Source organism: Phoca vitulina, unplaced genomic scaffold, assembly GCF_004348235.1.
Source record: "Phoca vitulina isolate PV1807 unplaced genomic scaffold, GSC_HSeal_1.0 scaffold32, whole genome shotgun sequence".
Classification (NCBI taxonomy): Eukaryota; Metazoa; Chordata; class Mammalia; order Carnivora; family Phocidae; genus Phoca; species Phoca vitulina.
The window spans coordinates 490,258-503,783 of record NW_022589735.1 but is presented as its reverse complement, the minus strand read 5'-3'; the positions used below and the strand labels follow the sequence as shown (position 1 = coordinate 503,783).

The 13,526-nt window shown below is 35.1% G+C and overlaps 1 protein-coding gene across 4 annotated transcripts in view; it reads left to right on the top strand.

The window, feature by feature from the left end:
- The window catches only part of LOC116645277 (ankyrin repeat and KH domain-containing protein 1), a 124,046-nt gene that overhangs the window by 16,396 nt on the left and 94,124 nt on the right, over positions 1-13,526 (top strand). For all 4 annotated transcript variants that reach the window (XM_032425372.1, XM_032425373.1, XM_032425370.1 and 1 more), the window contains exon 2: positions 9,305-9,458. In XM_032425372.1, the coding sequence (XP_032281263.1) occupies positions 9,305-9,458 (154 nt within the window). The remainder of the gene's footprint in view (positions 1-9,304; positions 9,459-13,526) is intronic.

The window sequence follows — 13,526 nt, the reverse complement described above, 5'->3', positions numbered from 1 at the left end:
CCAGAGTGTCCTTTAACTCATGTCCTTTATTATTACTTGAATTGGAATTGACTGTTCCTTCTTCTGTGTTCTCATGTTGTCTGTATATAACTATTATAACATCTGTAATACTTTATTGCATTTATTGTCTATCTTAATTAGCAAGAGTCATGTCTTACTTATTTTTGTGCTTCCAGTATATAATAGAATGTTAGGCATATAGTAGGTGCCTAATAAACGTTGAGTGAATATATCTGTAGTGCTTAATATGCTCATGTTACTTGTTAGCCTAAAATGTATGTATGGATTCTATATTATTTTTGTGGAGTGGGGAGTAAGAGTATACGAAGGCAGGGCAAACTGGCCTTAATGATAGTAGTAGTGGTGATATTAATAAGAATAATAGCAACTAATATTTGTTGAGCAATTACCATGTGTTAAGTACTGTTGTGCAGTTTTAGATATAGTATCTAGCTTACTCATCAGTAACCCTGTGATATGGTTACTGCTGTCCTTATTTTATAGCTGAGGTAAATGAGATTAAAGAGGTAAAACAAGTTAGCTAAGATCACACTGTGAGAGATGAGCTAGTATTATAAGAGTCTTTGCTCTTAGTCATTATGCTTTCCTCTCCTTATTGGTATTAATTGGAGGTTTATGGGTTTTTGATGCTCTTTTTAACTTATTAAAATCAAGTATTACTTTGGAGTGTTGAATGCTTATTTTCTGTTTGGGATAATGAGTAGAAGCCAGGACTCCTTTACCCATTTATTATGATAGAGAAAATATGAAGTTTATCCTTTCAACATTAAGATTTTCTTGGCTTTAATTGCCAGATACTTCATTCCTTGTGACTTTTCTAATGAGTATGTGAGCAGTCTTCTTTTTAAAAAACCTATTGTGGCGCAAATTTTGTTTTATATTTGTTGTAAGTGTACATTAGAAATAATGTAAATGTGGGTGCCAGAAATTACTAAATGAAAACATGATTTGTCTGTCTTTTTAAGAACTCTGCCAGAGAGTTGTTAGTGGGTTTGATAATCTTGATTACATTTAATTTTATTTAAAGAAGTTTTTTCCTGGGATGCTAGGTGGCTTAGTTGGTTAAGCATCTGCCTTTCCCTCAGGTCATGATCCCAGGGTCCTGGGATTGAGCCCCACGTCAGGCTCTCTGCTCAGCGGGAAGCCTGCTTCTCCCTGTCCCTGCTGCTCCCCCTGCTTGTACTCTCTCTCTGTCAAATAAATAAATAAAATCTTTAAAAAAAAAAGGGTTTTTCCTGACATTGCTACTGTTAAACTGAAGCATTACCGTACTTGTAGTTTTTCTGCTTACTTTGCTAGTATGTGTTTTAGTTATACTCCATTATTGAGAAGATTCACTTAATACAAAGAATATGAGCTTTGGTGTCCAAAATATATGGCTTGAGATCCTGTATGATTATGGGATATTGGGCAAGTCACTTAACTTTTCTGAGTTTCAGTTACTTAAAATGAAAGTCAGTTAATCTACTTCATCGAGTAGTTAAGATGATTGAATGGGGGGCACTTGGGTGGCTCAGTTAAGCTTCCAACTCTTGTTTTCTGCTTAGGTCATGGTCTCAGGGTTGTGAGATTGAGCTCCTAGTTGGGCTCTGCGCTTAAGATTCTCTCTCTCTCTCTCTCCCTCTCCCTCTCCCCCTCCCCTGCTCTCTCTAAAATAAATAAATAAATCTTTTTTTTAAAAAGATGATTGATTGGAATAATATATAGAAAATGCTGGCAGATATGAGGCATTTTATTAATGGTAGCCTATTTTTTTTAATGAACTGAATTCATGGTAGCTATTTTTTTTTAAACAGCAGTTTTAATTTTTTTATTATTATTTTGTTAAGCAAATTCTTTGCCCAAGTGGGGCCTGAACTCATGACCCTGAGATTAAGAGTCGCATGCTCTACCAACTCAGCCAGCCAGACACCCTAAGTAGCAATTACTTTTAAGAAGACCTTCCTTTCTCCCATCTTTAATTAGAAAAATAAAAAAAATAGATTCTGTATTAAAACTATACATTATAAATTAAGTTTTTGTAGTTGAGCAAAGTGAAGTTAATTTTCTCTAGCTTTAACTTAGAATTAGGAAAAGCACACTTGTTCTCTCTTGTACTGTGTGAAACTAATCAACTTCAGAAAGCCCAAGGTACCATTACTGTTTTTTGAGGATTGTGGGTCTGAAATTGGGAATACAATTTTCCTTTTAGAAAGAAGCTTGAAAAGTTTTTATGTTAAGGAATATAGCCTTTTCATTCCAGTATTCCAAGATGTTTTTGCTGATTTTATTGGGTTTTACAGTATCAGCAAAACTCATTCCTAAATTTATCAGATTTGGTCCTAAATTGCAACTGTATTACTTTCTCGCTTTGAATGCATCTTGGGGCACTTTTGTGGTGATACTACTGTCAAAACTTTTGAATACTGTGTTTTTTGCAAAAAAGAATTGCTCTGTATGTCAGTAATTATTATTATTATTATTATTATTATTATTATTATTATTACTGATCCATACTTTTTGCTCTTCCAAGTAAAGATCAGTAGTAAACCACCTGCATTCTAAAATGGTGTAAATGCTGATTCTGACTTAAAGTAGAGGACTTAACTTTGAGTGGGAAAAGTAAGACATACTGGTCTATCCAAATATCAACTGTACAAAAGAGAAGAGATATAGCAAATACATTTTAAAAAATGTTTCAGATGTTTACAATGTTTTATTTAGCTTTTCATTTTAAATTATCAAATCTGAATCTCTTTTTAAAGAGAATTTTTTATAAATTTATTTATTTTTTAGTAATCTCTACACCCAACGTGGGACTTGAACTCACAACCCCGAGATCAAGAGCTGCACACTCCCAACAGAGCCAGCCAGGCGCTCCTCAAATCTGAATCTCTTAAGGGAGCTTTATTTTTGAAAGTTTGTGAGAAGAGGTACTGTAAAACATTTACCCTTCTCATAGCTCCAGTTGGAATTCATGGGAGTGATGATTAGTCTTAAAGGTTAGCAGACACACAATTTGTGGCTACTAATATTTTAGTCCCCAACTCAAAATACAAACTTATTTAACATGTTTAAAATAAAAGTTTCATAATTCATTGTTAGGTTAAAAGGTGTTCTATATAAAACAATGTATTTTCAACTTATATTTGAGAGGTTGGTAGTCTTTATTTGCTTGTTGCATGATATGACCAAGTGACTGGAGAATATATAAACAAGTATATATAATGTATATGTTTTATAATCAAATGTTCCTTTTTTACTAACTTATTTTCTCTAACTAGCAATTGCTATTTCCAGAATTATACCTTATAGAAGGTATCAGTTGGTTATTGACAAATGTATAGGTGAGGTTTTATTGTTTTACTTTTTTAAGACTTAAAACGTATTAATATTGTTAACGTTTTAATTATAACACTGCTTACTTACACTTGATAGAAATTGTGTGCGGTTTTTGTTATTGTTGTTGTTTTTTAGTGGAATTGAGTTTTGGCCAAAGCATAGGTTGGTTAATAAGTGATTTTTCTAACTAGATTTTGGCCAGGTGACTTTGTTTTTTTAAGGTGATAGTGGTTGAGTCTGTGGTTAATCTTCCTAGTAACTGTTGCCATCCAGTTGTTCATTTCTGAAATGTCAAATGGGATAAAAAAGAGGATAAAATGCTTATTCCCCTTTTCCACCCTGCCCCCCCCTTTGTTTAAATTCTAGTTGAAGCTACTATACTCATGTTTTTTTAAAGAAGAGAGGGTGAGAAAAGACTTTTCAGAAGGAAGACATAAAGTGTTTTGCCTGTAGCATTTAGAAAAGATTAGCTATAAAAGAAAAATAGTTTCTTGGGGCCAGATTCCCTCTCATCTTTTTGCTTCCACCTTTTGTTTTTGTACCTAATCAGGAGATAGAAAAAAAAATCTGCAATCTCAAAGACTTGAAATAAACTTTCTTGTCATTGGCAAAAACAGTACCCCTATAGGTGGATGTTTTATGTTTGCTGCTCAGTGTAGCTCCTGGATCGAGAGTTATGTAATTATCATTGGGCAGTAGGGACATTTCTGTGATCCTTTAGCTTTATGTAAGACACTCGGGGGCTTCTCTATTCATTTATATGATAAAGACAAATTTAATTAGGTATAACATTATTTTGGACTTACCCATTTTCTAGATGTGTTTAACAAGCCTTTTATGTTAAATATACAGAATTGGTCTAATTTAGTATTTTCATGTCGCTATAAATGGTTTCCATGTTGGCTGGTTGAGGTAATGCTATTGCAATCTGAATTACAAAAGTATGTATTTCAACAGGTTTACCAGGTGAGATATTTATTAACTGCCAAAAGCAACCCCCCAGATAGTCCCAAAGTAATAGGCATAACTGGATATTTTGTCCTTTTATTGATTCCACATTGAGTCAGGCTTTTAAAATTTTAGAGAGAGTGGGACAAAGGATATATTAGAGTTGAGTGCTTTTTGGCATATCTAATTGTATTCAAATCATCTGTGTGTATAGTTATGCATAATTACAACTCATTCTGGGAAACTTAAGTTTTTTCCCACAAGTGTTACAGATATTTAAAATTTGATCCTTTATTATTCATTTATTTATTTTTAAGTTTTATTTATTTAAGTAATCTCTGCATCCCATGTGGAGCTTAAACTCATGACCCTGAGATCAAGAGTTGCACATTCCTCTGACTGAGCCAGCCAGGCGCCCCTAAAATTTGATCTTTTGGGTCAGAACTTAAATATAAAATGCCTAAAACAACACTTGAAAATTGAAGTGATCATCACAAGAAAAAAAATTATAACTGTGAAGTGATGGATGTTAATTAAACTTTCTGTGGAGATCATTTCACAGTACATACATATGTGAAATCATTATGTTGTACCCCTTAAGCTCATACAATGTTGTATGTCAATTATATCTTAATGAAACTGGAAAAAATAAATAAAATGAAAAAAAAAAAGAATTCAAGTAAATTCTGATGAAAATGTATCATGTGAGATTCTCAGTGAATATCATTCTTCCAGTTTGAAAGGGCATAGAAGATAGACACTGTGGCGAGGGACAGGACAAAAGAGTTGTAATTACACAGAATTAATATCCTAAAAATTACATTTATATACTGTTTTATTATTTTCAAATTATTTTACCTTATTTCATCATTTCAATAGCACTGTAAGATAGATGGGGCAGGTATTTTATTTATTGAGGAAGAAATGGAACATTGGAAAGGCAGAAAGTGACATGCCTAACGTCGTCACACATAGTGCCTCATGAAACTGATACTTCAACCTGATTCTGATCTGTAGCACAGTATTCTTTCCATTATGTCGTGTTGCCTAACTGAAACTTGAATTTACATGCATTTTAAGAGGTAGGAGAATTAAAGTGAATAAATTGTCTTATGAATTTTAATTTTTTTAAAAGATTTTTTATTTATTTATTTGACAGAGAGAGAGAGAGACAGCAAGAGAGGGAACACAAGCAGGGGGAGTGGGAGAAGCAGGCTTCCCGCTGAGCAGGGAGCCCGAGGTGGGGCTTGATTCCAGGACCCTGGGAACATGACCTGAGCCGAAGGCAGACACTTAACGACTGAGCCACCCAGGAGCCCCATGAATTTAAATTTTAGAGAGAAGTTATAAGCCTTTTGAAGGCTAGGGACACATCTCTATTTTGTGTTTTTTTCCTAACTTGTTTCTTCCCAAGCACTTGGGAATGTGCTGTCTTGTGTATGTGATACTAATATTACTGACATCCAGGATAACATTGCTGCTGGTTCTCTCTCTCTTTCTAGTGGAGGTGACCAGGTAGGCCATGAGCAGTCTGTCACCTTTTGCATGGTCTTATTTAAATCTATCCCTAGTTGTTCTTTCTAGCCTAAAGCCGTAGTTGTACTCTAGGCTCTTTATTGTTTTTTAAAAATTTGAGATAAAATTTACGTACCATAAAATTTAGCACTTTAAAGTGTACAATTCATTGGTTTTTAGTATATTTACAAGATTGTACAGCATTCATCACTAATTCCAGACATTTTCATCATTCCAGAAACTTTAGACCCATGAATAGCTACTCCCATCCCTCCCTCTGTGTTTCTCCACTTAACCACTAAGTTACTTTTTGTCTCTATGAATTTCTATGCTAGACATTTCATAAAAGTAGAATCATGCAATAATTGACTTCTTGTTTCTGGCTTCTTGCACTAAGCATAATATTTGCATGGTTCGTTTATGCTATGGCATGTGTCAGTACTTACTCCTTTTAATGGTAGAATAATGTTCCACTATTTGGATATACCACATTTTGTTTATCCATTTACCAGTTGATGGACATTTGTGGGGTTTTTTTTCATACTTTTTGTCCATTATGCATAATAGAGTTATGAACTTCTGTATACAAATTTTTGTATGGACATGTTTTAAATCCTTTTATGTACATAGAAGTGAAATTTCTGGGTCATATGTTTATTCTGTGTTTAATTTTTGGAGAACTGCAAAACTGTCCTACAGTGGCTGTGTCATTTATATTCCCACCAGCAGTATATGAAGGACCTTATATTTTTTGAGAGTGGACCACTCATCACTTTCCAAATGCATCTTCAAACCCCTTTTTTATTTCATTCCCTTTGACTTCTATCCCCATGTCTGACTGTCTAGTGAAATTCTATGCATCCTTCAAAGCCTAACCCATATGCTGCTTCTTGTGCAAAGTCTTGGATTACTGGGGCTGGAAGCAAGTTCTCTCTCTTTAATGCATGTAGTTGTACCATTTATTTCTCTTTGAGGCCTTTTGTGATAGTCATGTTGCCTTTGACTAGTATCTTCTACCACATTTTTGTACTGTCAGGGCGCCTGGGTGGCTCAGTCCGTTAAGCGTCTGCCATCAGCTCAGGTCATGATCCCAGAGTCCTGGCATCGAGCCCCGAATCGGGCTCCCTGCTCAGCGGGAAGTCTGCTTCTCCCTCTCCCCCTGCCTCTCCCCGCTGCTCATGCGCACACTCTTTCTGTCATGTTATCTCTCTCAAATAAATAAAGAAAATCTTAAAAAAAAAAAAAAACAGGACTTCAGTAAATATTGGGAAAATGAGTAAGAGAGAATATAGAATCCTTAACTTGGATTTTTAAAACGTTACACAGTACAAATCTGTATTTGTCTCCAAAATATGTGTAATACCCATTAGACCATTGCTTTTTATAAAATAGAAATGTTAACTTTTTTTAAAGATTTTTTTATTTATTTGTCAGAGAGAGAGAACAAGCAGGGAGAGCTGCAGGCAGAGGGAGAGGGAGAAGCAGGCTCCCCGCTGAGCAGGGAGCCCGATGTGGGACTCAATCCCAGGACCCTGGGATCATGACCTGAGCCGAAGGTAGATGCTTAACTGACTGAGCCACCCAAGCTTCTAAATACTATCTGTAATAAAAAATTCAGAATTTGGCATGATGGTTTTATCTATCCTCACAATTGGCAAGTATATATATTTGCAAATACCTAATAATTTCTTGGGCCTGTGAAATTTTTATTGTACAAGCAGTTATCTTTTCATATCATTTAACAACTGATAGGATACATTTATCTACTGGCATGGATCTAGAATGGCATCTTTGTCTGTAATTACATATTAAAGAAGCTGTATTGCAGGGTGTCTCAGTCGGTTAAACATCTGCCTTAGGCTCAGGTCATGATCCCAGGGTCCTGGGATCGAGCCCCACATCGAGCTCCCTGCTCGGTGGGGAGCCTGCTTCTCCCTCTTCCCCTGCTCATGCTCTCTCTCTCTCTCTTTCAAATAAATAAATAAAATCTTAAAAAAAAGCTGTATTGCAGCATAGTAATGTGGTTCAGTGTTATTAGATGTGAAGTTAAAGGGGTATTTTGTAAAATTTTATCACTAGGTGATAAAATGTATCCAAATCATTGTAACTTTACAGTCTTAGGATTTTTATTTGGTGGCCATTATAAAACTGATGACAAACTACCAAATACGCCAAATAATGTAGTCCGAATACTCTGGCTCCCTGAAGTAGCATTGCCTAGTAGTTAAGAGCATAGACTATATAGCTATGTGGCGGGGTTTGAAACCTGTCTTTGTCATTTATTAACTGTGTGACCTTGGAGAAGTACTTAACCTTTCTGTTTCTTTTTTTCTATCTGTCTACAAATATGTTAACCTCCCTGGTTCTATGTATTTACATATTGTAGACATAGCTAGGTACATAAATATATACTCATGATTATATGCATGATAGCCATGTTCATGTTTATATACATATATATATACTTTTAGCAAAATAAAGATCATACTGTTTTGAATCTTATGATTTTCACTTCACTTTATGAATATTTTCTCATGTCACCAAATTTGCTTCAGAAACATTGTTTTTAATGACTGCATGGTAGTCCATCCTGTGAATGGACAGAATGTGTTTACCAAATTACCAGTTGTAGTTTTTTTCTCTGATTTTTGGAATTTGAGTTAATGTGCAGTGACCATCCTTGATTATTTTTGTCTTGCTTTCAGATGCTTTTTAAAGGATAGATTCCTTAAAATGAAATTACACAATCAAAGGGCATGAGCCTTTTAAAGCATTTTGATACACATTTCCAAATTACTTCCCAGAAAGATTGTACATATTTTATTTAAGAAAATTCATTTAGAATTAAGTTGATTTGAAATTAGAGGGTTACATGTTTATTTTTATAAGTTGCTTTTGTTTATACCATTCATTCATTTCAACAAATACGGATTCAGTACCTACTGTACATGAGATATTCTTAGGCCCAGGGGACAGAGCAGTGAACAAACAGGTGTGGTTCCTAACTTCATGGAGCTTTCTTGTCTATAGGGCTCCAGATATTTGATAGTGTATTAAATCTTATTTTCTTTTAAGAATCAGAATTTAATAAATTGATTAAAAGAGAGGAAAAAGTGAGCCTTAATGACCTATCCATGCTATCTAGTCTTTTTACTATCTAGTCCTGTTTACATCTTCCCAGGGACTATGGTCATGTACTTATTTCATTAAAAACAAAAACAAAAACAAAAGCTGCTTTTCAAGCTCTGTGCTAAGCACAGAATGTACAATGTTCTTCAGGAAACTTGAATCTGGTGTGTCTGAGTTATACTGTAGTCATGTCTGAAGATAAGCAGGTAGGAGTCTCCCTCAAAGTCCCTTCCCACAGCCCCATGTTTCTACAGTAATTTATCTGCTTATACTTAAATTTCAAACCAGAAATCATATTATCTTAAATTGCAGTTATTCTAACAATATTGAGATCAGTTTCATGGGTATTGCATTTTTAATTCATAAACAGGTCGAATCATTTATTTTGGACCAAGAAGATCTGGATAACCCAGTACTTAAAACAACATCAGAGATATTCTTATCAAGTACTGCAGAAGGAGCAGACTTACGTACTGTGGATCCAGAGACACAGGCACGATTAGAAGCATTGCTGGAAGCAGCAGGTAATTTATTTTTTGTTTTCTTATTTTCATCTCTTTAAAAGTCAAGATCTCTACACAAAGCTGTATAAGATCACCCCAAAATTATGTGACATTATATGAAATTTGAACTCTTAAAATGTATTATATTTTTTATTTCCTAAAGAAAATGTTCACATTTTATATTTTAAAAATTTTTAGTTGAACATTTTTTTTTAAATTTTGTTTTATTATGTTATGTTAGTCACCATACAATACATCATTAGTTTTTGATGTAGTGATGCACGCTTCATTGTTTTCGTATAACACCCAGTGCTCCATGCAGTACATGCCCTCCTTAATACCCATCACCGGGCTAACCCATCCCCCCACCCAGTTGAACGTTTTCAGTGGATGATTCTAGGGCTCAACACTGTTTTTAAGGTCTAAGATAATCAGCTAGTTATCAAGGAAAACTTACCTATTACTAATTACATTATAAATGTGGGAGATAAATTTGGTTCATCAAATTATGAATCTTTGATCTTAACTGATTTAGGGTATTCAGCATGTGATTATTTACTTACTCACTTTCATCTAGGGGTAACTTAATAATAAATTGCTATTTTTTTCTTAGAAGACAGTTAAATAAAAATTGAACACAAAATTAGACTGAAATATACCAATCAACTTCTCATTCTATGGTAGCATAAGAGAAAAATCTGTGATAAGCATGCTTTCTAAATAATATATACTCATCACTGTTTTATATTGTACAACCTGCATATTATTTCCTGTACCAAGTTTCCACTCCACTATAATGAAAGCCTTTTATCAGCTAAAATTGTTTTAAGAAGGAAGTTAACTTTTTCTAATCTTTGTATATTGCTTTTCTTTTTTTCTGTATATTGCTTTTGAGATATGTTCACTTTGTATGACACTCCTTTTAGTTACTTATCTAGCATAAATATATGTGCATATTAAATACACGTAAGAATGTATTTAAAATTTTTTTAAGATTTATTAATTTGTTTGTTTGAGAGAGAGCACAAGCAGGGGGAGGGGCAGAGGGAGAGGGAGAAGCAGACACCCGCTGAGCAGGGAGCCCTGCTCAGGGCTGGATCCCAGGACCACATGATCATGACCTGAGCCAAAGGCAGCTGCTTAACTGACTGGGCCACCCAGGTACCCTACATGTAAGAATTTAACCTAGAAGAATATGTAGGTTATTTTTGAAAATAGTGCCCCAAAAATAAAAAATAAAGTAGTGCCTAAAAGCTTGTTAGAGTGCCATATACATACCTTACCCATGTTAAAACCATTAAAATGCAGAAAATTCAAAATAAAAAGTTTTGGGTTTTTTTTTAAGATTTTATTTATTTGTTTGAGAGAGTGAGAGAGAGTGCATGAATGGGGACAGGCAAAAGGAGAGGGAGAAAGAATCTGAGCCCGATGTGAGGCTCAGTCCCACAACTTGTAAAATTATGACCTGAGCCAAAACCAAGAGTTGGACGTTCAACCAACTGAGCCACCCAGGTGCCCCATAGAAAGGTTTTAAAAGTATAGAAAATTTCAAGAGGCCTGGGTGGCTCAGTCAGTTAAGCATCTGCCTTTGCTCAGGTCATGATCTTGGGGTCCTGGGATTGAGTCCCGCATTGGGCTCCCTGCTCAGCGGGGAGCCTGCTTCTCCTTCTGCCTGTCGCTCCCCCTGCTGTGCTCTCTCTCTCTGACAAATAAATAAATAAAATCTTAAAAAAAGTATAGAAAATTTCATTCGGTTTCTGAGTACTTTTTTTAATTTTTAATTTTTTTTAATGTTTATTTATTTAAGTATTCTCTACACCCAGCATGGGGCTCCAACTCAAAATATGGAGATCAAGAGTCACATGCTCTTCTGACTGAGCCAGCTGGGTGTCCCCAGTTTCTGAGTACTTTAATAAATATGATATTAAAGAATGGTGTTCAGAAAAATCACAGCAGCCTTTTAGCACATTTCATATTGACTGAAGAAAAACAGTATTACGTTTCACCAAATAATGACTAGGACAAATAAGAGCTAAAATAAATTGAGCATTTTTATATTATTCTTGGAAAGACATAGATGTTATATTAAGAATGAGCTTACTTGATATCATTTTGTTATTTCTTTAACTTTGTCCTGTTATAGAAAAATATAGGTATAGTTTGTAGCAGATTGACTTTTAGTCTACTTACTGTGTCTTTTTGGAACTGATAGTAACTTAAAATTAAACACAACAAAATAAGACTCTTTAAACTAAGGCAGAACTAGTAGTTTTTTTAAGAAAGGTATAAAGATCACATTAGTAATAACACTGAATGTCCCTCCCTTAGAGTCTGGATTTCTAGTGTGTCTCCTACTTGTGATATAGGGATATACTGTATAAGATTCCTGAACTGGCAGTGCCATGATCACCCTCTAATTTTGGGTTCTTTGTTTGTTTGTTTTGCTTTGTTTTGTTTTTGTTTTGTTTTGGAACCTTAAATTATTTTGCTTAGAGCAGAGAGAAATGTGTAGAAAAGACATCTCTCTTTTCCGGGTCTTCTCTGCTTTCCTTTTCTTCCCCAGATCAAGTTTTGTTTACTGGTGGTAGTACATTTTTACTCTCTGGTTTAGGCTTGTGCTTCACACATGTAAGTATTACTCCTTAATCCCTAATTAAGGGTTTTAAACTCATTTTTCTTTTTTTCTGGGCACCTCATGATTCTCATTCAGGGCTGTTTTCTGGTACATTAAGCATTTTTCTTTCCCTGTTTTCTCCTTTTGTTCTTAGTAAGTTGGGATAAGTAGCAAGATACCTTAGAATTGCTTGTTTTTCATACCTATATTGATAGACAATAAACCTTAAAAATAATGATTATCTGCCTTCCAGGAGGTGTGAAAAACTATTGAATTTTTCAGTTTTGTGTATTTTGACAATTTAAACTCCATACATAGTTGGATAGAGTGTTCTGTCTAAAGAAATTGTCAGATTATTTTAAGATTTATTTATTTCAGAGAGAGAGAGAGATGGATAGAGGAGAGAGCATGAGTTGGGGGAGGAGCAGAGGGAGAGATTGTCAAGCAGACTCCCCGCTGAACACAGAGCCCAATGGCAGGGCTTGATTTCAGAATCCATGAGATCATGACCTGAGCTGAAATCACCAGTTGGTTGCTTAACCAACTGAGGCACCCAGGGCCCCAGTCAGATGTATTTTAAAATGATGTGGTCCTTTTGTTTTTTTTGTTTTTTTTTAAGATTTTATTTATTTATTTGACAGAGAGAGCACAAATAGGCAGAGGGGCAGGCAGAGGGAGAGGGAGAAGCAGGCCCCCCGCTGAGCAGGGAGCCAAATGTGGGACTTGATCCCAGGACCCTGGGATCACGACCTGAGCCAAAGGCAGATGCTTAACCAACTGGGCCACCCAGGCGCCCTGATGTGGTCCTTTCTAAGACCTGTGCAAGTTGACTGTTGGATGAATATTTTCTTTTTGTGCTTCAGTATTTTCATTTGCTTTTTGGACGTTTTGTTGAGGAATTTTTAGATTCTTTGTTTTTTTTTTGTTTTTAAAGTAATCTCTATACCCATGGGTGTAGAGGGGCTCGAACTCATGACCTTGAGATCCAGAGTCACACGCTCTTCCAACTGAGCCAGCTAGGTGCCCCTAGACTCTGTGTTTTTAATTATAAGAACATATTAGGGATTACTAGGCTTCTTAAGGAAGATAGAATTCTTGACACTATTTTAACTGAAAAAAGGAATGTGAAAAAAATTTTTCTTTAAAATTCTTTGATATTCTTAGAGAAAATTAAGAACTAAAATTATTTCAGGGGTGCCTCACTGGCTCAGTTAGAAGAAAGTGTGACTCTTGATTTCAGGATTGTGAGTTTCAGCTCATGTTGGGTGTAGAGATATTTAAGTAAGTAAACTTTAGAAAAAAAATTAAAGCTATTTAAAGAAGAATTTTAAAATTATTTTCTTTTTTAAAGATTTTATTTATTCATTCGAGACACAGAGATACAGAGAGAGAGCACGAGCAGGGGGAGAGGCAGAGGGAGAAGCAGGCTCCCCGCTGAGCCAGGAGCCAGACGTGGGGCTCGATCCCAGGACCCG